This window comes from Notolepis coatsorum, assembly GCF_963971535.1.
Source record: "Notolepis coatsorum genome assembly, chromosome: 7".
NCBI lineage: Eukaryota > Metazoa > Chordata > Actinopteri > Aulopiformes > Paralepididae > Notolepis > Notolepis coatsorum.
In genome coordinates, this window is record NC_140171.1 from 179,600,946 (window position 1) to 179,628,410 (window position 27,465).

The following is a 27,465-nucleotide window of genomic DNA, read 5'->3' on the forward strand; positions in this document are numbered from 1 at the left end:
TGGTTTAGGAGCCCAGGCTGCATGTTAATGTTCAGGGGGGCCGGCACGGCGCAGTGGTTTAGGAGCCCAGGCTGCATGTTAATGTTCAGGGGGGCCGGCCCGGTGCAGTGGTTTAGGAGCCCAGGCTGCATGTTAATGTTCAGGGGGGCCGGCACGGTGCAGTGGTTTAGGAGCCCAGGCTGCATGTTAATGTTCAGGGGGGCCGGCCCGGCGCAGTGGTTTAGGAGCCCAGGCTGCATGTTAATGTTCAGGGGGGCCGGCCCGGCGCAGTGGTTTAGGAGCCCAGGCTGCATGTTAATGTTCAGGGGGGCCGGCCGGCGCAGTGGTTTAGGAGCCCAGGCTGCATGTTAATGTTCAGGGGGGCCGGCCCGGCGCAGTGGTTTAGGAGCCCAGGCTGCATGTTAATGTTCAGGGGGGCCGGCCCGGCGCAGTGGTTTAGGAGCCCAGGCTGCATGTTAATGTTCAGGGGGGCCGGCCGGCGCAGTGGTTTAGGAGCCCAGGCTGCATGTTAATGTTCAGGGGGGCCGGCCCGGCGCAGTGGTTTAGGAGCCCAGGCTGCATGTTAATGTTCAGGGGGGCCGGCCCGGCGCAGTGGTTTAGGAGCCCAGGCTGCATGTTAATGTTCAGGGGGGCCGGCCCGGCGCAGTGGTTTAGGAGCCCAGGCTGCATGTTAATGTTCAGGGGGGCCGGCCCGGTGCAGTGGTTTAGGAGCCCAGGCTGCATGTTAATGTTCAGGGGGGCCGGCCCGGTGCAGTGGTTTAGGAGCCCAGGCTGCATGTTAATGTTCAGGGGGGCCGGCCCGGCGCAGTGGTTTAGGAGCCCAGGCTGCATGTTAATGTTCAGGGGGGCCGGCCCGGCGCAGTGGTTTAGGAGCCCAGGCTGCATGTTAATGTTCAGGGGGGCCGGCCCGGTGCAGTGGTTTAGGAGCCCAGGCTGCATGTTAATGTTCAGGGGGGCCGGCCCGGTGCAGTGGTTTAGGAGCCCAGGCTGCATGTTAATGTTCAGGGGGGCCGGCACGGTGCCGTGGTTTAGGAGACCAGGCTGCATGTTAATGTTCAGGGGGGCCGGCCCGGCGCAGTGGTTTAGGAGCCCAGGCTGCATGTTAATGTTCAGGGGGGCCGGCACGGTGCCGTGGTTTAGGAGCCCAGGCTGCATGTTAATGTTCAGGGGGGCCGGCCCGGCGCAGTGGTTTAGGAGCCCAGGCTGCATGTTAATGTTCAGGGGGGCCGGCCCGGTGCAGTGGTTTAGGAGCCCAGGCTGCATGTTAATGTTCAGGGGGGCCGGCCCGGTGCAGTGGTTTAGGAGCCCAGGCTGCATGTTAATGTTCAGGGGGGCCGGCCCGGCGCAGTGGTTTAGGAGCCCAGGCTGCATGTTAATGTTCAGGGGGGCCGGCCCGGTGCAGTGGTTTAGGAGCCCAGGCTGCATGTTAATGTTCAGGGGGGCCGGCCCGGCGCAGTGGTTTAGGAGCCCAGGCTGCATGTTAATGTTCAGGGGGGCCGGCACGGCGCAGTGGTTTAGGAGCCCAGGCTGCATGTTAATGTTCAGGGGGGCCGGCCCGGCGCAGTGGTTTAGGAGCCCAGGCTGCATGTTAATGTTCAGGGGGGCCGGCCCGGCGCAGTGGTTTAGGAGCCCAGGCTGCATGTTAATGTTCAGGGGGGCCGGCACGGTGCCGTGGTTTAGGAGCCCAGGCTGCATGTTAATGTTCAGGGGGGCCGGCACGGTGCCGTGGTTTAGGAGCCCAGGCTGCATGTTAATGTTCAGGGGGGCCGGCCCGGCGCAGTGGTTTAGGAGCCCAGGCTGCATGTTAATGTTCAGGGGGGCCGGCCCGGCGCAGTGGTTTAGGAGCCCAGGCTGCATGTTAATGTTCAGGGGGGCCGGCCCGGCGCAGTGGTTTAGGAGCCCAGGCTGCATGTTAATGTTCAGGGGGGCCGGCCCGGCGCAGTGGTTTAGGAGCCCAGGCTGCATGTTAATGTTCAGGGGGGCCGGCCCGGCGCAGTGGTTTAGGAGCCCAGGCTGCATGTTAATGTTCAGGGGGGCCGGCCCGGCGCAGTGGTTTAGGAGCCCAGGCTGCATGTTAATGTTCAGGGGGGCCGGCCCGGCGCAGTGGTTTAGGAGCCCAGGCTGCATGTTAATGTTCAGGGGGGCCGGCCCGGCGCAGTGGTTTAGGAGCCCAGGCTGCATGTTAATGTTCAGGGGGGCCGGCCCGGCGCAGTGGTTTAGGAGCCCAGGCTGCATGTTAATGTTCAGGGGGGCCGGCCCGGTGCAGTGGTTTAGGAGCCCAGGCTGCATGTTAATGTTCAGGGGGGCCGGCCCGGCGCAGTGGTTTAGGAGCCCAGGCTGCATGTTAATGTTCAGGGGGGCCGGCACGGTGCCGTGGTTTAGGAGCCCAGGCTGCATGTTAATGTTCAGGGGGGCCGGCCCGGCGCAGTGGTTTAGGAGCCCAGGCTGCATGTTAATGTTCAGGGGGGCCGGCCCGGCGCAGTGGTTTAGGAGCCCAGGCTGCATGTTAATGTTCAGGGGGGCCGGCCCGGCGCAGTGGTTTAGGAGCCCAGGCTGCATGTTAATGTTCAGGGGGGCCGGCCCGGCGCAGTGGTTTAGGAGCCCAGGCTGCATGTTAATGTTCAGGGGGGCCGGCCCGGCGCAGTGGTTTAGGAGCCCAGGCTGCATGTTAATGTTCAGGGGGGCCGGCCCGGTGCAGTGGTTTAGGAGCCCAGGCTGCATGTTAATGTTCAGGGGGGCCGGCCCGGTGCAGTGGTTTAGGACCCCAGGCTGCATGTTAATGTTCAGGGGGGCCGTATAGCTCAGTGGTTTAGGAGCCCAGGCTCAAAACAGCTCGAGATCTTGAGGTAGAAAAATGCTGTTTTTGAGGACTTGATTAGAAATACAAAACAATGAATAAAAAAAATATATATATTACAGAGGTGTTCCATAGACTCACAGGAATTGTGTAAAAGTGCCCAAATAGTGAAAGAAATAGTAAAATAGTTCCCCTTTAACCCTCAGTTACCCAGAGAAGATCTTTAACCCTCAGTTACCCAGAGGAGATCTTTAACCCTCAGTTACCCAGAGAAGATCTTTAACCCTCAGTTACCCAGAGAAGATCTTTAACCCTCAGTTACCCAGAGAAGAGCTTTAACCCTCAGTTACCCAGAGAAGATCTTTAACCCTCAGTTACCCAGAGAAGATCTTTAACCCTCAGTTACCCAGAGAAGATCTTTAACCCTCAGTTACCCAGAGAAGATCTTTAACCCTCAGTTACCCAGAGAAGATCTTTAACCCTCAGTTACCCAGAGAAGATCTTTAACCCTCAGTTACCCAGAGAAGATCTTTAACCCTCAGTTACCCAGAGAAGAGCTTTAACCCTCAGTTACCCAGAGGAGATCTTTAACCCTCAGTTACCCAGAGAAGATCTTTAACCCTCAGTTACCCAGAGAAGATCTTTAACCCTCAGTTACCCAGAGAAGATCTTTAACCCTCAGTTACCCAGAGAAGATCTTTAACCCTCAGTTACCCAGAGGAGATCTTTAACCCTCAGTTACCCAGAGAAGATCTTTAACCCTCTCTTACCCAGAGAAGATCTTTAACCCTCAGTTACCCAGAGAAGATCTTTAACCCTCAGTTCCCCAGAGAAGATCTTTAACCCTCAGTTCCCCAGAGAAGATCTTTAACCCTCAGTTACCCAGAGAAGATCTTTAACCCTCAGTTACCCAGAGGAGATCTTTAACCCTCAGTTACCCAGAGAAGATCTTTAACCCTCCGCTACACGCTCATACAGTTACTTACCTTCACACCTGGGAGCTGGACGACCGTTTCTTACTCTTGGTCAAAGAGCAGCTCCACTGGAGTGCCTTGCTCAAGGGCATTCCAGCTACAGTATATAGTACTTGTTGAGGGACACACATTCCCTGACACGTTGTATTACATTAGAGCAAATACTTTGTACGTTTACTGTTCAAAAAGCGAACAAAGGGATTAAAAGGAGATGTATTTCTATCGTCGGGGTTAACTTATGGAACAATGCTGAAATACGTTTAAGAACGAGTCATTTGCTTTTAAATAAATAAAGGTTTGTGTAGCTATTTCTGAAGGTTACAAATGTGAATAATTTTTTAGGCTTCACTTGGTAAGAACGTAGGAAAGGCCTGTACTGTATTGTGCTTCAGCCTGTACCTGTTCAGTCACTGACACAATCAAAGACCGCCGACGTTGACCATCTAACGCCATCTCTCTCACCCAGCGACGGCGACGGCCATCAGGACTCCCGGGACAACTGTCCGGCGGTCATCAACAGCTCCCAGCTGGACACCGACCGGGACGGCAAGGGGGACGAGTGCGACGACGACGACGACAACGACGGCATCCCTGACCTGCTGCCCCCCGGCCCCGACAACTGCCGCCTCATCCCCAACCCCCTGCAGGAGGACTCGGACGGTGGGTGTAGCTCAGACTGCGTCTCCACGGCCTCTGTTCAGGTCTGGAGGCAGGAGGGGGAGGGGCTGCAACACACTCACAGTTACCTGGGAGCTGCTGTAACAACAACACAGTTACCTGAGAGCTGCTGTAACAACAACACAGTTACCTGAGAGCTGCTGTAACAACAACACAGTTACCTGGGAGCTGCTGCTGTAACAACAACACAGTTACCTGGGAGCTGCTGCTGTAACAACAACACAGTTACCTGAGAGCTGCTGCTGTAACAACAACACAGTTACCTGAGAGCTGCTGCTGTAACAACAACACAGTTACCTGGGAGCTGCTGCTGTAACAACAACACAGTTACCTGGGAGCTGCTGTAACAACAACACAGTTACCTGGGAGCTGCTGCTGTAACAACAACACAGTTACCTGGGAGCTGCTGCTGTAACAACAACACAGTTACCCGAGAGCTGCTGCTGTAACAACAACACAGTTACCTGAGAGCTGCTGCTGTAACAACAACACAGTTACCTGGGAGCTGCTGCTGTAACAACAACACAGTTACCTGAGAGCTGCTGTAACAACAACACAGTTACCTGAGAGCTGCTGTAACAACAACACAGTTACCTGAGAGCTGCTGCTGTAACAACAACACAGTTACCTGAGAGCTGCTGCTGTAACAACAACACAGTTACCTGAGAGCTGCTGCTGTAACAACAACACAGTTACCTGAGAGCTGCTGCTGTAACAACAACACAGTTACCTGAGAGCTGCTGCTGTAACAACAACACAGTTACCTGGGAGCTGCTGCTGTAACAACAACACAGTTACCTGGGAGCTGCTGCTGTAACAACAACACAGTTACCTGGGAGCTGCTGCTGTAACAACAACACAGTTACCTGGGAGCTGCTGCTGTAACAACAACACAGTTACCTGAGAGCTGCTGCTGTAACAACAACACAGTTACCTGAGAGCTGCTGCTGTAACAACAACACAGTTACCTGGGAGCTGCTGTAACAACAACACAGTTACCTGGGAGCTGCTGCTGTAACAACAACACAGTTACCTGAGAGCTGCTGCTGTAACAACAACACAGTTACCTGGGAGCTGCTGCTGTAACAACAACACAGTTACCTGGGAGCTGCTGCTGTAACAACAACACAGTTACCTGGGAGCTGCTGCTGTAACAACAACACAGTTACCTGGGAGCTGCTGCTGTAACAACAACACAGTTACCTGAGAGCTGCTGCTGTAACAACAACACAGTTACCTGGGAGCTGCTGCTGTAACAACAACACAGTTACCTGAAAGCTGCTGCTGTAACAACAACACAGTTACCTGGGAGCTGCTGCTGTAACAACAACACAGTTACCTGAGAGCTGCTGCTGTAACAACAACACAGTTACCTGAGAGCTGCTGCTGTAACAACAACACAGTTACCTGGGAGCTGCTGCTGTAACAACAACACAGTTACATGAGAGCTGCTGCTGTAACAACAACACAGTTACCTGGGAGCTGCTGCTGTAACAACAACACAGTTACCTGAGAGCTGCTGCTGTAACAACAACACAGTTACCTGGGAGCTGCTGCTGTAACAACAACACAGTTACCTGAGAGCTGCTGCTGTAACAACAACACAGTTACCTGAGAGCTGCTGCTGTAACAACAACACAGTTACCTGGGAGCTGCTGCTGTAACAACAACACAGTTACCTGGGAGCTGCTGCTGTAACAACAACACAGTTACCTGAGAGCTGCTGCTGTAACAACAACACAGTTACCTGAGAGCTGCTGCTGTAACAACAACACAGTTACCTGGGAGCTGCTGCTGTAACAACAACACAGTTACCTGAGAGCTGCTGCTGTAACAACAACACAGTTACCTGAGAGCTGCTGCTGTAACAACAACACAGTTACCTGGGAGCTGCTGCTGTAACAACAACACAGTTACCTGAGAGCTGCTGTAACAACAACACAGTTACCTGAGAGCTGCTGCTGTAAAAACAACACAGTTACCTGGGAGCTGCTGCTGTAACAACAACACAGTTACCTGAGAGCTGCTGCTGTAACAACAACACAGTTACCTGGGAGCTGCTGCTGTAACAACAACACAGTTACCTGGGAGCTGCTGCTGTAACAACAACACAGTTACCTGAGAGCTGCTGCTGTAACAACAACACAGTTACCTGAGAGCTGCTGCTGTAACAACAACACAGTTACCTGGGAGCTGCTGCTGTAACAACAACACAGTTACCTGAGAGCTGCTGTAACAACAACACAGTTACCTGAGAGCTGCTGCTGTAACAACAACACAGTTACCTGAGAGCTGCTGCTGTAACAACAACACAGTTACCTGAGAGCTGCTGCTGTAACAACAACACAGTTACCTGAGAGCTGCTGCTGTAACAACAACACAGTTACCTGAGAGCTGCTGCTGTAACAACAACACAGTTACCTGAGAGCTGCTGCTGTAACAACAACACAGTTACCTGGGAGCTGCTGCTGTAACAACAACACAGTTACCTGAGAGCTGCTGCTGTAACAACAACACAGTTACCTGAGAGCTGCTGCTGTAACAACAACACAGTTAACTGAGAGCTGCTGCTGTAACAACAACACAGTTACCTGAGAGCTGCTGCTGTAACAACAACACAGTTACCTGGGAGCTGCTGCTGTAACAACAACACAGTTACCTGAGAGCTGCTGCTGTAACAACAACACAGTTACCTGGGAGCTGCTGCTGTAACAACAACACAGTTACCTGAAAGCTGCTGCTGTAACAACAACACAGTTACCTGGGAGCTGCTGTAACAACAACACAGTTACCTGGGAGCTGCTGCTGTAACAACAACACAGTTACCTGAGAGCTGCTGCTGTAACAACAACACAGTTACCTGAGAGCTGCTGCTGTAACAACAACACAGTTACCTGGGAGCTGCTGCTGTAACAACAACACAGTTACATGAGAGCTGCTGCTGTAACAACAACACAGTTACCTGGGAGCTGCTGCTGTAACAACAACACAGTTACCTGAGAGCTGCTGCTGTAACAACAACACAGTTACCTGGGAGCTGCTGCTGTAACAACAACACAGTTACCTGAACACAGTTACCTGGGAGCTGCTGCTGTAACAACAACACAGTTACCTGGGAGCTGCTGCTGTAACAACAACACAGTTACCTGAGAGCTGCTGCTGTAACAACAACACAGTTACCTGAGAGCTGCTGCTGTAACAACAACACAGTTACCTGGGAGCTGCTGCTGTAACAACAACACAGTTACCTGAGAGCTGCTGCTGTAACAACAACACAGTTACCTGAGAGCTGCTGCTGTAACAACAACACAGTTACCTGGGAGCTGCTGCTGTAACAACAACACAGTTACCTGAGAGCTGCTGCTGTAACAACAACACAGTTACCTGAGAGCTGCTGCTGTAACAACAACACAGTTACCTGGGAGCTGCTGCTGTAACAACAACACAGTTACCTGAGAGCTGCTGCTGTAACAACAACACAGTTACCTGGGAGCTGCTGCTGTAACAACAACACAGTTACCTGGGAGCTGCTGCTGTAACAACAACACAGTTACCTGAGAGCTGCTGCTGTAACAACAACACAGTTACCTGAGAGCTGCTGCTGTAACAACAACACAGTTACCTGGGAGCTGCTGCTGTAACAACAACACAGTTACCTGAGAGCTGCTGTAACAACAACACAGTTACCTGAGAGCTGCTGCTGTAACAACAACACAGTTACCTGAGAGCTGCTGCTGTAACAACAACACAGTTACCTGAGAGCTGCTGCTGTAACAACAACACAGTTACCTGAGAGCTGCTGCTGTAACAACAACACAGTTACCTGAGAGCTGCTGCTGTAACAACAACACAGTTACCTGAGAGCTGCTGCTGTAACAACAACACAGTTACCTGGGAGCTGCTGCTGTAACAACAACACAGTTACCTGAGAGCTGCTGCTGTAACAACAACACAGTTACCTGAGAGCTGCTGCTGTAACAACAACACAGTTAACTGAGAGCTGCTGCTGTAACAACAACACAGTTACCTGAGAGCTGCTGCTGTAACAACAACACAGTTACTTGAGAGCTGCTGCTGTAACAACAACACAGTTACCTGGGAGCTGCTGTAACAACAACACAGTTACCTGGGAGCTGCTGCTGTAACAACAACACAGTTACCTGGGAGCTGCTGCTGTAACAACAACACAGTTACCTGAGAGCTGCTGCTGTAACAACAACACAGTTACCTGGGAGCTGCTGCTGTAACAACAACACAGTTACCTGGGAGCTGCTGCTGTAACAACAACACAGTTACCTGAGAGCTGCTGCTGTAACAACAACACAGTTACCTGAGAGCTGCTGCTGTAACAACAACACAGTTACCTGAGAGCTGCTGCTGTAACAACAACACAGTTACCTGAGAGCTGCTGCTGTAACAACAACACAGTTACCTGAGAGCTGCTGCTGTAACAACAACACAGTTACCTGAGAGCTGCTGCTGTAACAACAACACAGTTACCTGGGAGCTGCTGCTGTAACAACAACACAGTTACCTGGGAGCTGCTGCTGTAACAACAACACAGTTACCTGAGAGCTGCTGCTGTAACAACAACACAGTTACCTGGGAGCTGCTGCTGTAACAACAACACAGTTACCTGAGAGCTGCTGCTGTAACAACAACACAGTTACCTGAGAGCTGCTGCTGTAACAACAACACAGTTACCTGAGAGCTGCTGCTGTAACAACAACACAGTTACCTGGGAGCTGCTGCTGTAACAACAACACAGTTACCTGAGAGCTGCTGCTGTAACAACAACACAGTTACCTGAGAGCTGCTGCTGTAACAACAACACAGTTACCTGAGAGCTGCTGCTGTAACAACAACACAGTTACCTGAGAGCTGCTGCTGTAACAACAACACAGTTACCTGAGAGCTGCTGCTGTAACAACAACACAGTTACCTGGGAGCTGCTGCTGTAACAACAACACAGTTACCTGGGAGCTGCTGCTGTAACAACAACACAGTTACCTGGGAGCTGCTGCTGTAACAACAACACAGTTACCTGAGAGCTGCTGCTGTAACAACAACACATTTACCTGGGAGCTGCTGCTGTAACAACAACACAGTTACCTGAGAGCTGCTGCTGTAACAACAACACAGTTACCTGAGAGCTGCTGTAACAACAACACAGTTACCTGGAGCTGCTGCTGTAACAACAACACAGTTACCTGGGAGCTGCTGCTGTAACAACAACACAGTTACCTGGGAGCTGCTGCTGTAACAACAACACAGTTACCTGAGAGCTGCTGCTGTAACAACAACACAGTTACCTGAGAGCTGCTGCTGTAACAACAACACAGTTACCTGAGAGCTGCTGCTGTAACAACAACACAGTTACCTGGGAGCTGCTGTAACAACAACAACAGTTACCTGGGAGCTGCTGCTGTAACAACAACACAGTTACCTGGGAGCTGCTGCTGTAACAACAACACAGTTACCTGAGAGCTGCTGCTGTAACAACAACACAGTTACCTGGGAGCTGCTGCTGTAACAACAACACAGTTACCTGGGAGCTGCTGCTGTAACAACAACACAGTTACCTGAGAGCTGCTGCTGTAACAACAACACAGTTACCTGAGAGCTGCTGCTGTAACAACAACACAGTTACCTGAGAGCTGCTGCTGTAACAACAACACAGTTACCTGAGAGCTGCTGCTGTAACAACAACACAGTTACCTGAGAGCTGCTGCTGTAACAACAACACAGTTACCTGAGAGCTGCTGCTGTAACAACAACACAGTTACCTGGGAGCTGCTGCTGTAACAACAACACAGTTACCTGGGATCTGCTGCTGTAACAACAACACAGTTACCTGAGAGCTGCTGCTGTAACAACAACACAGTTACCTGGGAGCTGCTGCTGTAACAACAACACAGTTACCTGAGAGCTGCTGCTGTAACAACAACACAGTTACCTGAGAGCTGCTGCTGTAACAACAACACAGTTACCTGAGAGCTGCTGCTGTAACAACAACACAGTTACCTGGGAGCTGCTGCTGTAACAACAACACAGTTACCTGAGAGCTGCTGCTGTAACAACAACACAGTTACCTGAGAGCTGCTGCTGTAACAACAACACAGTTACCTGAGAGCTGCTGCTGTAACAACAACACAGTTACCTGAGAGCTGCTGCTGTAACAACAACACAGTTACCTGAGAGCTGCTGCTGTAACAACAACACAGTTACCTGAGAGCTGCTGCTGTAACAACAACACAGTTACCTGAGAGCTGCTGCTGTAACAACAACACAGTTACCTGGGAGCTGCTGCTGTAACAACAACACAGTTACCTGAGAGCTGCTGCTGTAACAACAACACAGTTACCTGAGAGCTGCTGCTGTAACAACAACACAGTTACCTGAGAGCTGCTGCTGTAACAACAACACAGTTACCTGAGAGCTGCTGCTGTAACAACAACACAGTTACCTGAGAGCTGCTGCTGTAACAACAACACAGTTACCTGGGAGCTGCTGTAACAACAACACAGTTACCTGGGAGCTGCTGCTGTAACAACAACACAGTTACCTGGAGCTGCTGCTGTAACACAACACAGTTACCTGAGAGCTGCTGCTGTAACAACAACACAGTTACCTGGGAGCTGCTGCTGTAACAACAACACAGTTACCTGGGAGCTGCTGCTGTAACAACAACACAGTTACCTGAGAGCTGCTGCTGTAACAACAACACAGTTACCTGAGAGCTGCTGCTGTAACAACAACACAGTTACCTGAGAGCTGCTGCTGTAACAACAACACAGTTACCTGAGAGCTGCTGCTGTAACAACAACACAGTTACCTGGAGCTGCTGCTGTAACAACAACACAGTTACCTGGGAGCTGCTGCTGTAACAACAACACAGTTACCTGGGAGCTGCTGCTGTAACAACAACACAGTTACCTGGGAGCTGCTGCTGTAACAACAACACAGTTACCTGAGAGCTGCTGCTGTAACAACAACACAGTTACCTGAGAGCTGCTGCTGTAACAACAACACAGTTACCTGGGAGCTGCTGCTGTAACAACAACACAGTTACCTGAGAGCTGCTGCTGTAACAACAACACAGTTACCTGAGAGCTGCTGCTGTAACAACAACACAGTTACCTGAGAGCTGCTGCTGTAACAACAACACAGTTACCTGAGAGCTGCTGCTGTAACAACAACACAGTTACCTGAGAGCTGCTGCTGTAACAACAACACAGTTACCTGGGAGCTGCTGCTGTAACAACAACACAGTTACCTGGGAGCTGCTGCTGTAACAACAACACAGTTACATGAGAGCTGCTGCTGTAACAACAACACAGTTACCTGGGAGCTGCTGCTGTAACAACAACACAGTTACCTGAGAGCTGCTGCTGTAACAACAACACAGTTACCTGAGAGCTGCTGTAACAACAACACAGTTACCTGGGAGCTGCTGCTGTAACAACAACACAGTTACCTGGGAGCTGCTGCTGTAACAACAACACAGTTACCTGGGAGCTGCTGCTGTAACAACAACACAGTTACCTGAGAGCTGCTGCTGTAACAACAACACAGTTACCTGAGAGCTGCTGCTGTAACAACAACACAGTTACCTGAGAGCTGCTGCTGTAACAACAACACAGTTACCTGAGAGCTGCTGCTGTAACAACAACACAGTTACCTGGGAGCTGCTGTAACAACAACACAGTTACCTGGAGCTGCTGCTGTAACAACAACACAGTTACCTGGGAGCTGCTGCTGTAACAACAACACAGTTACCTGAGAGCTGCTGCTGTAACAACAACACAGTTACCTGGGAGCTGCTGCTGTAACAACAACACAGTTACCTGGGAGCTGCTGCTGTAACAACAACACAGTTACCTGAGAGCTGCTGCTGTAACAACAACACAGTTACCTGAGAGCTGCTGCTGTAACAACAACACAGTTACCTGAGAGCTGCTGCTGTAACAACAACACAGTTACCTGAGAGCTGCTGCTGTAACAACAACACAGTTACCTGAGAGCTGCTGCTGTAACAACAACACAGTTACCTGGGAGCTGCTGCTGTAACAACAACACAGTTACCTGGGATCTGCTGCTGTAACAACAACACAGTTACCTGAGAGCTGCTGCTGTAACAACAACACAGTTACCTGGGAGCTGCTGCTGTAACAACAACACAGTTACCTGAGAGCTGCTGCTGTAACAACAACACAGTTACCTGAGAGCTGCTGCTGTAACAACAACACAGTTACCTGAGAGCTGCTGCTGTAACAACAACACAGTTACCTGGGAGCTGCTGCTGTAACAACAACACAGTTACCTGAGAGCTGCTGCTGTAACAACAACACAGTTACCTGAGAGCTGCTGCTGTAACAACAACACAGTTACCTGAGAGCTGCTGCTGTAACAACAACACAGTTACCTGAGAGCTGCTGCTGTAACAACAACACAGTTACCTGAGAGCTGCTGCTGTAACAACAACACAGTTACCTGGGAGCTGCTGCTGTAACAACAACACAGTTACCTGGGAGCTGCTGCTGTAACAACAACACAGTTACCTGGGAGCTGCTGCTGTAACAACAACACAGTTACCTGAGAGCTGCTGCTGTAACAACAACACAGTTACCTGGGAGCTGCTGCTGTAACAACAACACAGTTACCTGAGAGCTGCTGCTGTAACAACAACACAGTTACCTGAGAGCTGCTGCTGTAACAACAACACAGTTACCTGGGAGCTGCTGCTTTAACAACAACACAGTTACCTGGGAGCTGCTGCTGTAACAACAACACAGTTACCTGAGAGCTGCTGCTGTAACAACAACACAGTTACCTGGGAGCTGCTGCTGTAACAACAACACAGTTACCTGGGAGCTGCTGCTGTAACAACAACACAGTTACCTGGGAGCTGCTGCTGTAACAACAACACAGTTACCTGAGAGCTGCTGCTGTAACAACAACACAGTTACCTGAGAGCTGCTGCTGTAACAACAACACAGTTACCTGAGAGCTGCTGCTGTAACAACAACACAGTTACCTGAGAGCTGCTGCTGTAACAACAACACAGTTACCTGGGAGCTGCTGCTGTAACAACAACACAGTTACCTGAGAGCTGCTGCTGTAACAACAACACAGTTACCTGAGAGCTGCTGCTGTAACAACAACACAGTTACCTGAGAGCTGCTGTAACAACAACACAGTTACCTGAGAGCTGCTGCTGTAACAACAACACAGTTACCTGAGAGCTGCTGCTGTAACAACAACACAGTTACCTGAGAGCTGCTGCTGTAACAACAACACAGTTACCTGAGAGCTGCTGTAACAACAACACAGTTACCTGGGAGCTGCTGCTGTAACAACAACACAGTTACCTGAGAGCTGCTGCTGTAACAACAACACAGTTACCTGGGAGCTGCTGCTGTAACAACAACACAGTTACCTGGGAGCTGCTGCTGTAACAACAACACAGTTACCTGGGAGCTGCTGCTGTAACAACAACACAGTTACCTGAGAGCTGCTGCTGTAACAACAACACAGTTACCTGAGAGCTGCTGCTGTAACAACAACACAGTTACCTGAGAGCTGCTGCTGTAACAACAACACAGTTACCTGAGAGCTGCTGCTGTAACAACAACACAGTTACCTGGGAGCTGCTGCTGTAACAACAACACAGTTACCTGAGAGCTGCTGCTGTAACAACAACACAGTTACCTGAGAGCTGCTGCTGTAACAACAACACAGTTACCTGAGAGCTGCTGTAACAACAACACAGTTACCTGAGAGCTGCTGCTGTAACAACAACACAGTTATCTGAGAGCTGCTGCTGTAACAACAACACAGTTACCTGAGAGCTGCTGCTGTAACAACAACACAGTTACCTGAGAGCTGCTGCTGTAACAACAACACAGTTACCTGATAGCTGCTGCTGTAACAACAACACAGTTACCTGAGAGCTGCTGCTGTAACAACAACACAGTTACCTGGGAGCTGCTGCTGTAACAACAACACAGTTACCTGGGAGCTGCTGCTGTAACAACAACACAGTTACCTGAGAGCTGCTGCTGTAACAACAACACAGTTACCTGATAGCTGCTGCTGTAACAACAACACAGTTACCTGAGAGCTGCTGCTGTAACAACAACACAGTTACCTGAGAGCTGCTGCTGTAACAACAACACAGTTACCTGGGAGCTGCTGCTGTAACAACAACACAGTTACCTGGGAGCTGCTGCTGTAACAACAACACAGTTACCTGGGAGCTGCTGCTGTAACAACAACACAGTTACCTGAGAGCTGCTGCTGTAACAACAACACAGTTACCTGAGAGCTGCTGCTGTAACAACAACACAGTTACCTGAGAGCTGCTGCTGTAACAACAACACAGTTACCTGAGAGCTGCTGCTGTAACAACAACACAGTTACCTGGGAGCTGCTGCTGTAACAACAACACAGTTACCTGAGAGCTGCTGCTGTAACAACAACACAGTTACCTGAGAGCTGCTGCTGTAACAACAACACAGTTACCTGAGAGCTGCTGCTGTAACAACAACACAGTTACCTGAGAGCTGCTGCTGTAACAACAACACAGTTATCTGAGAGCTGCTGCTGTAACAACAACACAGTTACCTGAGAGCTGCTGCTGTAACAACAACACAGTTACCTGAGAGCTGCTGCTGTAACAACAACACAGTTACCTGATAGCTGCTGCTGTAACAACAACACAGTTACCTGAGAGCTGCTGCTGTAACAACAACACAGTTACCTGGGAGCTGCTGCTGTAACAACAACACAGTTACCTGGGAGCTGCTGCTGTAACAACAACACAGTTACCTGAGAGCTGCTGCTGTAACAACAACACAGTTACCTGAGAGCTGCTGCTGTAACAACAACACAGTTACCTGAGAGCTGCTGCTGTAACAACAACACAGTTACCTGAGAGCTGCTGCTGTAACAACAACACAGTTACCTGAGAGCTGCTGCTGTAACAACAACACAGTTACCTGGGAGCTGCTGCTGTAACAACAACACAGTTACCTGAGAGCTGCTGCTGTAACAACAACACAGTTACCTGAGAGCTGCTGCTGTAACAACAACACAGTTACCTGAGAGCTGCTGCTGTAACAACAACACAGTTACCTGAGAGCTGCTGCTGTAACAACAACACAGTTACCTGGGAGCTGCTGCTGTAACAACAACACAGTTACCTGAGAGCTGCTGCTGTAACAACAACACAGTTACCTGAGAGCTGCTGCTGTAACAACAACACAGTTACCTGGGAGCTGCTGTAACAACAACACAGTTACCTGAGAGCTGCTGCTGTAACAACAACACAGTTACCTGAGAGCTGCTGCTGTAACAACAACACAGTTACCTGAGAGCTGCTGCTGTAACAACAACACAGTTACCTGGGAGCTGCTGCTGTAACAACAACACAGTTACCTGAGAGCTGCTGCTGTAACAACAACACAGTTACCTGAGAGCTGCTGTAACAACAACACAGTTACCTGGGAGCTGCTGCTGTAACAACAACACAGTTACCTGAGAGCTGCTGCTGTAACAACAACACAGTTACCTGGGAGCTGCTGCTGTAACAACAACACAGTTACCTGAGAGCTGCTGCTGTAACAACAACACAGTTACCTGGGAGCTGCTGCTGTAACAACAACACAGTTACCTGAGAGCTGCTGCTGTAACAACAACACAGTTACCTGATAGCTGCTGCTGTAACAACAACACAGTTACCTGAGAGCTGCTGCTGTAACAACAACACAGTTACCTGAGAGCTGCTGCTGTAACAACAACACAGTTACCTGAGAGCTGCTGCTGTAACAACAACACAGTTACCTGAGAGCTGCTGCTGTAACAACAACACAGTTACCTGAGAGCTGCTGCTGTAACAACAACACAGTTACCTGAGAGCTGCTGCTGTAACAACAACACAGTTACCTGAGAGCTGCTGCTGTAACAACAACCTTTAAAATAATGTGCTAAATAAATAAAATAAACTAAACTAAGGAAGGAGGGATAGAGGGAAGGAGGGATAGAGGGAAGGAAGGAAGGAGGGATAGAGGGAAGGAAGGAAGGAGGGATAGAGGGAAGGAGGGAAGGAGGGATAGAGGGAAGGAAGGAAGGAGGGATAGAGGGAAGGAAGGAAGGATGGATAGAGGGAAGGAAGGAAGGAGGGATAGAGGGAAGGAGGGAAGGAGGGATAGAGGGAAGGAAGGAAGGAGGGATAGAGGGAAGGAAGGAAGGAGGGATAGAGGGAAGGAGGGAAGGAGGGATAGAGGGAAGGAAGGAAGGAGGGATAGAGGGAAGGAAGGAAGGATGGATAGAGGGAAGGAAGGAAGGAGGGATAGAGGGAAGGAGGGAAGGAGGGATAGAGGGAAGGAAGGAAGGAGAGATAGAGGGAAGGAAGGAAGGAGGGATAGAGGGAAGGAGGGAAGGAGGGATAGAGGGAAGGAAGGAAGGAGGGATAGAGGGAAGGAGGGAAGGAGGGATAGAGGGAAGGAAGGAAGGAGGGATAGAGGGAAGGAAGGAAGGAGGGATAGAGGGAAGGAGGGAAGGAGGGATAGAGGGAAGGAAGGAAGGAGGGATAGAGGGAAGGAAGGAAGGATGGATAGAGGGAAGGAAGGAAGGAGGGATAGAGGGAAGGAGGGAAGGAGGGATAGAGGGAAGGAAGGAAGGAGGGATAGAGGGAAGGAAGGAAGGAGGGATAGAGGGAAGGAGGGAAGGAGGGATAGAGGGAAGGAAGGAAGGAGGGATAGAGGGAAGGAAGGAAGGAGGGATAGAGGGAAGGAGGGAAGGAGGGATAGAGGGAAGGAAGGAAGGAGGGATAGAGGGAAGGAGGGATATGGCTTCATGACATTGAAACAAAACACACAAATCCAAGGAAAAGGTTGTGATGTAATCACTCTCTGTAAACAACTACCTCCAAAAAAAACGACCTCAAATCCACCATCCTCCCTTCCGCAGGCGACGGCGTGGGAAACGTGTGCCAGTTTGACTTTGACAACGACACCATTGTTGACACCATCGACGTGTGTCCAGAGAACGCCGAGGTCACCCAGACCGACTTCAGGGAGTACCAGACGGTGGTCCTGGACCCTGAGGGAGACGCACAGATCGACCCCAACTGGGTGGTGTTGAATCAGGTACGGTGTGACGTGACAAACAGCAAAGTGAATGAATGGAAGTCAAGATGCTGGTGTTCCTCTCTGAGGCGTCACACATGTTCCCTGAAACAACGACCCCCTTTCTCCTGCAGGGCAGAGAGATCGTCCAGACCATGAACAGCGACCCCGGCCTGGCTGTGGGTAAGGACACGCACAGCGGGCACAACAGCAAACAACTTTGTCCTTTGCTAAAAAAAAAAAAAAAAACATATTTGAATTGAAAAGATGTAAATTATGACAATGGATTTTTACTAGTGCTTTAATTAACTAATTAATCTCACAATTTTCTGTAATTAATCTAGATTAATCTAAATAAAAAAATCGCATTTTTCTACTTAAGACCGAAGCTTGTAACAGATATTTACTTGAGTAAAATCATGGAATTAATGTAAAATCAACACAAAGAAAGTATATTTAGATTCAAAGACTATTTTAATAGCTTTCTTTGAATACAGTTTCTCTCCTGTGAAATACAAATGTTCAACAAAACCATCAACATTGACTCAGCTAGACCGCTTTCTTATATTATATTGAACAATTTTCACTCCATAGATTAATCTAGATAAAAGAAAATGTAACGCTTTAAATCATTTTAATTAATCTCCAGAGTTAAAGCATTAATTTTGACAGCCCTAATTTGTACATGTTGTGTTTCAGAAGTAATAGCACTTCAGATCATCAGCCCATGTTGACTGCCAGCAGGGCGGCGCCAGGCTCTCCCCCGTCTCTAGCTTGGCAGAGTTGGCCATATCTTTTTCTTTCTTTTTTCTACCTTCTCTTTCTCCTATTTTTCTCTGTTTTCTCCCCGTCCCAATTAGTCGTTGTGCCAATTCCTCCCCTCCCCTAACTGGCTGTTGTTCGCATGTTCTCCTACGAGTCGGTACAAGGGCGTCCCGAGTCGATCGCACGCTTCCTCCGATACGTGCGCCGTCAAGCCAGTGACACTCTTTTACACTTGGCAGCGAGGACTCTCATTGGTGGAGTGTAACACGTGGGAGGGCACGCTATCTCCACCAAGTCCTGCCCCGCTGAGCAAGCGCCGAGACCTGACCTGTAGGCGTCGCTGTCCACAACGCCAGATTACCACCCGCCAGCTTCCCCACCCCCTAATACTGCCAATTGTATTAGTATGAACGACCAGCCAAGCTGGTAGCAACGCAGAGAGCTGGGCTCGAACCCAGCATCTCCTGCGTTGGTGACGAGCGCAATCTCCGCTACGCCACCTGACCGCCCGGAGTTGGCCATATCTAAATGGTTTTCATTTAATTTAATTGTATTTTGTTTCGCACACGGTAGTGTATTACAGTACATTACAAATTCCTATAATTCATTTAGTTATTTTTTTTTTTTTGATCTTTTTCCCCCTCCATTTTCCTCCGATTTTTCTCCCATCCCAATGTTAGTCGTTATGCCAATTCCCAATCCCCTTCCTGGTCGCTGCGCACTTACCCCCCACAGTCGGTCTGGGAGAGTGGAGGCTATCACGTGCTTCCTCCGACACACGTCCAGCCAATCACTGCTTTTTTTCACCTGGCAGCGCGGACTCTCACTGAGAGGGCGTAGCGTGTGGAAGGATCACACTACCCCACTTAGATCCTATCCGCGCTTAGCAGGCGCCCCGACCGAACTGTAGGAGTCGCTGTTTACAACGACCCGGACCCACCCTGCCAGCTTCTCCCACCCTCTAATACTGCCAATTGTATTAGTGTGAACGACCAGCCAAGCTGGTGACAACGGCAGGAGCTGTGAGCTGGATTCGAACAGGCGAATCCAGCCGCTCCGGGGTTGGTGACGAGCGCAGTCTCCGCTACGCCACCTAACCGCCTCATTTAGTTATTATAATCAAATACACCCATAAGCGAAAAGGAGCAGGAACAAGAATAAATTCGTATTAACACCAGCCCCCCTATCCAATTAAATAAAATCTTTTTGATGGTCGGCGCATACAACAACCATCACTTGCACTAAAGTGCAAATTTAAACAAATCCAAAACAGAACAACTAGAACAAAAAAAAACTAGCAACGAATGAACAATCAAACATGTAAGAAAAGCAAAAGATAAGCAAAAGAAGAAAGAAAAGAAAAAAGTTCCGTCAGGTATTTCTATTTAACCCTTTCACTGCCACACGACAGAAGGATAGCCCTTTACTATCACACAACCCACGGCGATGCTCCATCATTAGCATCATTAGCTCCGCATCCGCGGAGCTAATGATGCTAATGATGGAGCATCGCCGTGGGTTGTGTGATAGTAAAGGGCTAACCTTCTGTATTGCCGTGTGGCACACGCTCGTGACGCGGCGCTGCTTTGTGTGACTCCCTCCAGGCTACACGGCCTTCAGCGGTGTGGACTTCGAGGGCACCTTCCACGTGAACACGGTGACGGACGACGACTACGCCGGCTTCATCTTCGGCTACCAGGACTCGTCCAGCTTCTACGTGGTGATGTGGAAGCAGGTGGAGCAGATCTACTGGCAGGCCAACCCCTTCAGGGCCGTGGCGGAGCCCGGCATCCAGCTGAAGGTACCTCCTGTGCCAGCCCTTCTACTGACCCCCCTTTCACTACCACACTACAGACGGTTAACCCTTTCACTACCACACTACAGAGGGTTAACCTTTCACTACCACACTACAGAGGGTTAACCTTTCACTACCACACTACAGAGGGTTAACCTTTCACTACCACACTACAGAAGGTTAACCTTTCACTACCACACTACAGAAGGTTAACCTTTCACTAACACATTACAGAAGGTTAACCTTTCACTACCACACTACAGAGGGTTAACCTTTCACTACCACACTACAGACGGTTAACTTTTCACTACCACACTACAGAAGGTTAACCCTTTCACTACCACACTACAGAAGGTTAACCCTTTCACTACCACACTACAGAAGGTTAACCCTTTCACTACCACACTACAGAAGGTTAACCTTTCACTACCACACTACAGAAGGTTAACCTTTCACTACCACACTACAGAAGGTTAACCTTTCACTACCACACTACAGAAGGTTAACCTTTCACTACCACACTACAGAAGGTTAACCCTTTCACTACCACACTACAGGTTAACCTTTCACTACCACACTACAGAAGGTTAACCTTTCACTACCACACTACAGGAGGTTAACCTTTCACTACCACACTACAGAAGGTTAACCTTTCACTACCACACTACAGAAGGTTAACCTTTCACTACCACACTACAGGAGGTTAACCTTTCACTACCACACTACAGGAGGTTAACCTTTCACTGCCACACTACAGAAGGTTAACCCTTTCACTACCACACTACAGAAGGTTAACCTTTCACTACCACACTACAGAAGGTTAACCTTTCACTACCACACTACAGAAGGTTAACCTTTCACTACCACACTACAGAAGGTTAACCTTTCACTACCACACTACAGAAGGTTAACCTTTCACTACCACACTACAGGTTAACCTTTCACTACCACACTACAGAAGGTTAACCCTTTCACTACCACACTACAGAAGGTTAACCCTTTCACTACCACACTACAGAATGTTAACCTTTCACTACCACACTACAGAAGGTTAACCCTTTCACTACCACACTACAGGTTAACCTTTCACTACCACACTACAGGAGGTTAACCTTTCACTACCACACTACAGAAGGTTAACCTTTCACTACCACACTACAGAAGGTTAACCTTTCACTACCACACTACAGAAGGTTAACCTTTCACTACCACACTACAGCAGGTTAACCTTTCACTACCACACTACAGAAGGTTAACCTTTCACTACCACACTACAGAAGGTTAACCTTTCACTACCACACTACAGAAGGTAACCTTTCACTACCACACTACAGAAGGTTAACCTTTCACTACCACACTACAGCAGATTAACCTTTCACTACCACACTACAGCAGGTTAACCTTTCACTACCACACTACAGAAGGTTAACCTTTCACTACCACACTACAGAAGGTTAACCTTTCACTACCACACTACAGAAGGTTAACCTTTCACTACCACACTACAGAAGGTTAACCTTTCACTACCACACTACAGACGGTTAACCCTTTCACTACCACACTACAGGAGGTTAACCTTTCACTACCACACTACAGGAGGTTAACCTTTCACTACCACACTGCAGAAGGTAACCTTTCACTACCACACTACAGAAGGTTAACCCTTTCACTACCACACTACAGAAGGTTAACCCTTTCACTACCACACTACAGGTTAACCTTTCACTACCACACTACAGAAGGTTAACCTTTCACTACCACACTACAGAAGGTTAACCTTTCACTACCACACTGCAGAAGGTTAACCTTTCACTAGCACACTACAGAAGGTTAACCTTTCACTACCACACTACAGAAGGTTAACCTTTCACTACCACACTACAGAAGGTTAACCTTTCACTACCACACTACATAAGGTTAACCTTTCACTACAACACTACAGAAGGTTAACCTTTCACTACCACACTACAGAAGGTTAACCTTTCACTACCACACTACAGAAGGTTAACCCTTTCACTACCACACTACAGGTTAACCTTTCACTACCACACTACAGAAGGTTAACTTTTCACTACCACACTACAGAAGGTTAACCTTTCACTACCACACTGCAGAAGGTTAACCTTTCACTACCACACTACAGAAGGTTAACCCTTTCACTAGCACACTACAGAAGGTTAACCTTTCACTACCACACTACAGCAGGTTAACCTTTCACTGCCACACTACAGAAGGTTAACCTTTCACTACCACACTACAGAAGGTTAACCCTTCACTACCACACTACAGAAGGTTAACCTTTCACTACCACACTACAGACGGAACCCTTTCACTACCACACTACAAATAACTCCTAGAAACACCCTCTCGTTCTAAAATAACTCCTAGAAACACCCTCTCGTTCTAAAATAACTCCTAGAAACACCCTCTCATTCTAAAATAACTCCTAGAAACACCCTCTCGTTCTAAAATAACTCATAGAAACACCCTCTCATTGTAAAATAACTCCTAGAAACACCCTCTCATTGTAAAATAACTCCTAGAAACACCCTCTCATTCTAAAATAACTCCTAGAAACACCCTCTCATTGTAAAATAACTCCTAGAAACACCCTCTCATTGTAAAATAACTTTTAGAAACACCCTCTCATTCTAAAATAACTCCTAGAAACACCCTCTCATTGTAAAATAACTCCTAGAAACACCCTCTCATTGTAAAATAACTCCTAGAAACACCCTCTCATTCTAAAATAACTCCTAGAAACACCCTCTCGTTCTAAAAGTTAACTAAATCACATTTGTTCCAACTCTTTGTCAACACAGCAGTTCCTATGTAGGCCCATTAAGTAAAGTTTGACCAATGTCACCAATATATTCCGCTATAAAGTAGAGTCTATGCTGTACTTGTGAAACACACTGCTCTCCCTGCAGGCCGTGAAGTCGAACACGGGGCCGGGCGAGAACCTGCGTAACTCCCTGTGGCACACGGGAGACACCAGCGACCAGGTGAAGCTGCTGTGGAAAGACGCTCGTAACGTGGGCTGGAAGGACAAGACCTCCTACCGCTGGTTCCTCCAGCACCGGCCGGCCGACGGCTACATCAGGTACTGTTTAATTGGCAGAGTCAGCGGGAGGGTGCCATGGTAACTGAATATAAGTATGGCACATCACAGTCTAAAGGGTGCCATGGTAACTGAATATAAGTATGGCACATCACAGTCTAAAGGGTGCCATGGTAACTGAATATAAGTATGGCACATCACAGTCTAAAGGGTGCCATGGTAACTGAATATAAGTATGGCACATCACAGTCTAAAGGGTGCCATGGTAACTGAATATAAGTATGGCACATCACAGTCTAAAGGGTGCCATGGTAACTGAATATAAGTATGGCACATCACAGTCTAAAGGGTGCCATGGTAACTGAATATAAGTATGGCACATCACAGTCTAAAGGGTGCCATGGTAACTGAATATAAGTATGGCACATCACAGTCTAAAGGGTGCCATGGTAACTGAATATAAGTATGGCACATCACAGTCTAAAGGGTGCCATGGTAACTGAATATAAGTATGGCACATCACAGTCTAAAGGGTGCCATGGTAACTGAATATAAGTATGGCACATCACAGTCTAAGTGGCCTCTCTCCTGTTGCACCTGTTCAGGGTGCGTTTCTACGAGGGTCCTCAGATGGTGGCAGACACAGGCATCATCATAGACGTCACCATGAGAGGAGGCAGACTGGGCGTCTTCTGTTTCTCCCAGGAGAACATCATCTGGGCCAACCTGCGGTACCGCTGCAATGGTAAGGTCTCCCTCCCTCGCTGACACTGCTCAGCTAACCGTGAAGAAGTCGCAGCGGTCTTTTAGGGCATTAACCCTTTCACTGCCACACGACAGAAGGTTAACCCCTTTCACTGTGACAATACAGAAGGTTAGGTTAGGTTTACTTTATTTGATAAGGGGGGACAGCGTACATTAATAAAACATTTTACAAATGTAAATGCACCCAATTTGAGCCAAAAGGCTCATTTCCATTGGCAGTCCCCCTGCCAGAAGGTACAGGCTCAAATCCTGTGTGAAAAAGGGTTAGCAATGCGGATGCGGAGCTAACGATGCTAATGATGGAGCATCGCCGTCGGTTGTGTGATAGTAAACGGTTAACCTCCTGCTGTGTGGCAGTGAAAGGGTTAAGGGAATTCGGAGAGGTCTTATAAACCTCAAACTGGTCTTAAATGTAAATAAAACTAAATTCACGATTCGAGATACAAAAAAACATGGACTACGATGATTTACATATTCCAACTGCAAATATTGAAAGGGTCACGGAATACAGAATATCTGGGAATCTGGCTTAACGACAAATTCACATTTAACCCTTTCACTGCCACACGACAGAAGGTTAACCCTTTACTATCACACTAATGATGGAGCATCGCCGTCGGTTGTGTGATAGTAAAGGGCTAACCTTCTGTATTGTCACAGTGAAAGGGTTAACCGGCTGTCGTTCAAGTTTCTTTAATAGTTGTCATACAGAAGTACAGAATACTTTTATACAAAATGCTTCTTACTGTTACGCTCCAGAGACTGTGCTAGACAAGATAAGTATGAAATAAAATAGTATAGCATGTAAAATAGAAGTAAAAATAGAGGTCACAGTGTTCAGTATAGACATATGTACAATGTTCGATGCAGAATAGACGTAACTTAGTTACCATACAATATATAATATACTATGCAGTGTACTAATATACAATACTATATAGTGCAAAGCAGAAATGGGATGAGGTACAATTTAGGTACAATTTACAGTAAGGTGTACGAGTTGTAGTGCAAATCCTTTACCAATAAATATAAAGTGTGTTTAGGTGATCTAAAGTGTGCAGAGTGGGTGCTGCAGTGTGTTGTTTGTTTAAAGTGAGTGTGTGCGTGTGGTTGTGTGTGCTGTGTGCATTTGATGGTTGTTGCATAGTGTTTATTGTTCGTTGAGCAGCCTGATGGCCTGGGGATAGAAGCTTCTTCTGAGTCTTTCTGTGCTCGCCTTAAGACTCCGGTATCGCTTGCCTGACCGCAGCAGTTCAAAGAGGCAGTTGTTCGGGTGGCTGGAGTCCTTGATGATTCTCTTAGCCTTACCCCTGCACCGCTTGTAGTAAATGTTCTGGAGGGTGGGGAGCCCCCCTCCAATTGTGCGTTCGGCTGAACGTGTCACTCTTTGTAGTCTGCTTCGGTCTTGTGCAGTGCTATTCCCAAACCAGGAGGTGATATTGCCAGTCAGGATGCTCTCTATTGTACATGAGTAGAAGTTCTTAAGGATCTTCTGGCTGACTTGGAACTTCCTTAGGCACCTGAGGAAGTAGAGGCGTTGTCGTGCCTTCTTCACAACACTGTCAATGTGCGTGGTCCATGTCAAGTCCTCGGATATGTGGGCTCCAAGGTACTTGAAACTGTTCACTCTCTCCACCGGTGCCCCGTCGATGCTGAGGGGGCTGTAGTCCTTGACCCCCGACCTCCTGAAGTCCACAATCATCTCTTTTGTTTTGCTGACATTCAGGGAGAGGCAGTGTGGCAGTGAAAGGGTTAAGTACCACATCTGTAACCTTACTAGCAAAATCTGGACCATGGGGATGTAATTTACAGACACGCTGTTGTCACAACACTCCCCTTATTTAGACCCACTCTGCCCTGAGGCTTATCACTGGTGATTAACTACAACACTCAGCTCTTAGACTCTGAGGCTTATTACTGGTGATTATCTACAACACTCAGCTCTTAGACTCTGAGGCTTATTACTGGTGATTATCTACAACACTCAGCTCTTAGACTCTGAGGCTTATTACTGGTGATTATCTACAACACTCAGCTCTTAGACCCACTCTGAGGCTTATCACTGGTGATTATCTACAACACTCAGCTCTTAGACTCTGAGGCTTATTACTGGTGATTATCTACAACACTCAGCTCTTAGACCCACTCTGAGGCTTATTACTGGTGATTATCTACAACACTCAGCTCTTAGACCCACTCTGAGGCTTATTACTGGTGATTATCTACAACACTCAGCTGTTAGACCCACTCTGAGGCTTATCACTGGTGATTATCTACAACACTCAGCTCTTAGACCCACTCTGAGGCGTATTACTGGTGATTATCTACAACACTCAGCTCTTAGACCCACTCTGAGGCTTATTACTGGTGATTATCTACAACACTCAGCTGTTAGACTCTGAGGCTTATTACTGGTGATTATCTACAACACTCAGCTCTTAGACCCACTCTGAGGCTTATTACTGGTGATTATCTACAACACTCAGCTCTTAGACCCACTCTGAGGCTTATTACTGGTGATTATCTACAACACTCAGCTCTTAGACCCACTCTGAGGCTTATTACTGGTGATTATCTACAACACTCAGCTCTTAGACTCTGAGGCTTATTACTGGTGATTATCTACAACACTCAGCTCTTAGACTCTGAGGCTTATTACTGGTGATTATCTACAACACTCAGCTCTTAGACTCTGAGGCTTATTACTGGTGATTATCTACAACACTCAGCTCTTAGACTCTGAGGCTTATTACTGGTGATTATCTACAACACTCAGCTCTTAGACTCTGAGGCTTATTACTGGTGATTATCTACAACACTCAGCTGTTAGACCCACTCTGAGGCTTATCACTGGTGATTATCTACAACACTCAGCTCTTAGACCCACTCTGAGGCTTATTACTGGTGATTATCTACAACACTCAGCTCTTAGACTCTGAGGCTTATTACTGGTGATTATCTACAACACTCAGCTCTTAGACCCACTCTGAGGCTTATTACTGGTGATTATCTACAACACTCAGCTCTTAGACCCACTCTGAGGCGTATTACTGGTGATTATCTACAACACTCAGCTCTTAGACTCTGAGGCTTATTACTGGTGATTATCTACAACACTCAGCTCTTAGACTCTGAGGCTTATCACTGGTGATTATCTACAACACTCAGCTCTTAGACTCTGAGGCTTATCACTGGTGATTATCTACAACACTCAGCTCTTAGACCCACTCTGAGGCTTATTACTGGTGATTATCTACAACACTCAGCTCTTAGACTCTGAGGCTTATTACTGGTGATTATCTACAACACTCAGCTCTTAGACTCTGAGGCTTATTACTGGTGATTATCTACAACACTCAGCTGTTAGACCCACTCTGAGGCTTATCACTGGTGATTATCTACAACACTCAGCTCTTAGACCCACTCTGAGGCTTATCACTGGTGATTATCTACAACACTCAGCTCTTAGACCCACTCTGAGGCTTATCACTGGTGATTAT

General features: G+C 48.3%; 1 protein-coding gene across 1 annotated transcript in view; it reads left to right on the forward strand.

The window, feature by feature from the left end:
• Nucleotides 1-27,465, forward strand: part of comp (cartilage oligomeric matrix protein) — a gene marked incomplete at its 5' end in the record, with an annotated part of 98,547 nt that overhangs the window by 47,198 nt on the left and 23,884 nt on the right. The window contains 6 exons of the mRNA XM_084319216.1: nt 4,238-4,431; nt 17,422-17,600; nt 17,714-17,762; nt 19,949-20,145; nt 23,070-23,242; nt 23,806-23,945. Of these exons, the coding sequence (XP_084175342.1) occupies nt 4,238-4,431; nt 17,422-17,600; nt 17,714-17,762; nt 19,949-20,145; nt 23,070-23,242; nt 23,806-23,945 (932 nt within the window). The remainder of the gene's footprint in view (nt 1-4,237; nt 4,432-17,421; nt 17,601-17,713; nt 17,763-19,948; nt 20,146-23,069; nt 23,243-23,805; nt 23,946-27,465) is intronic.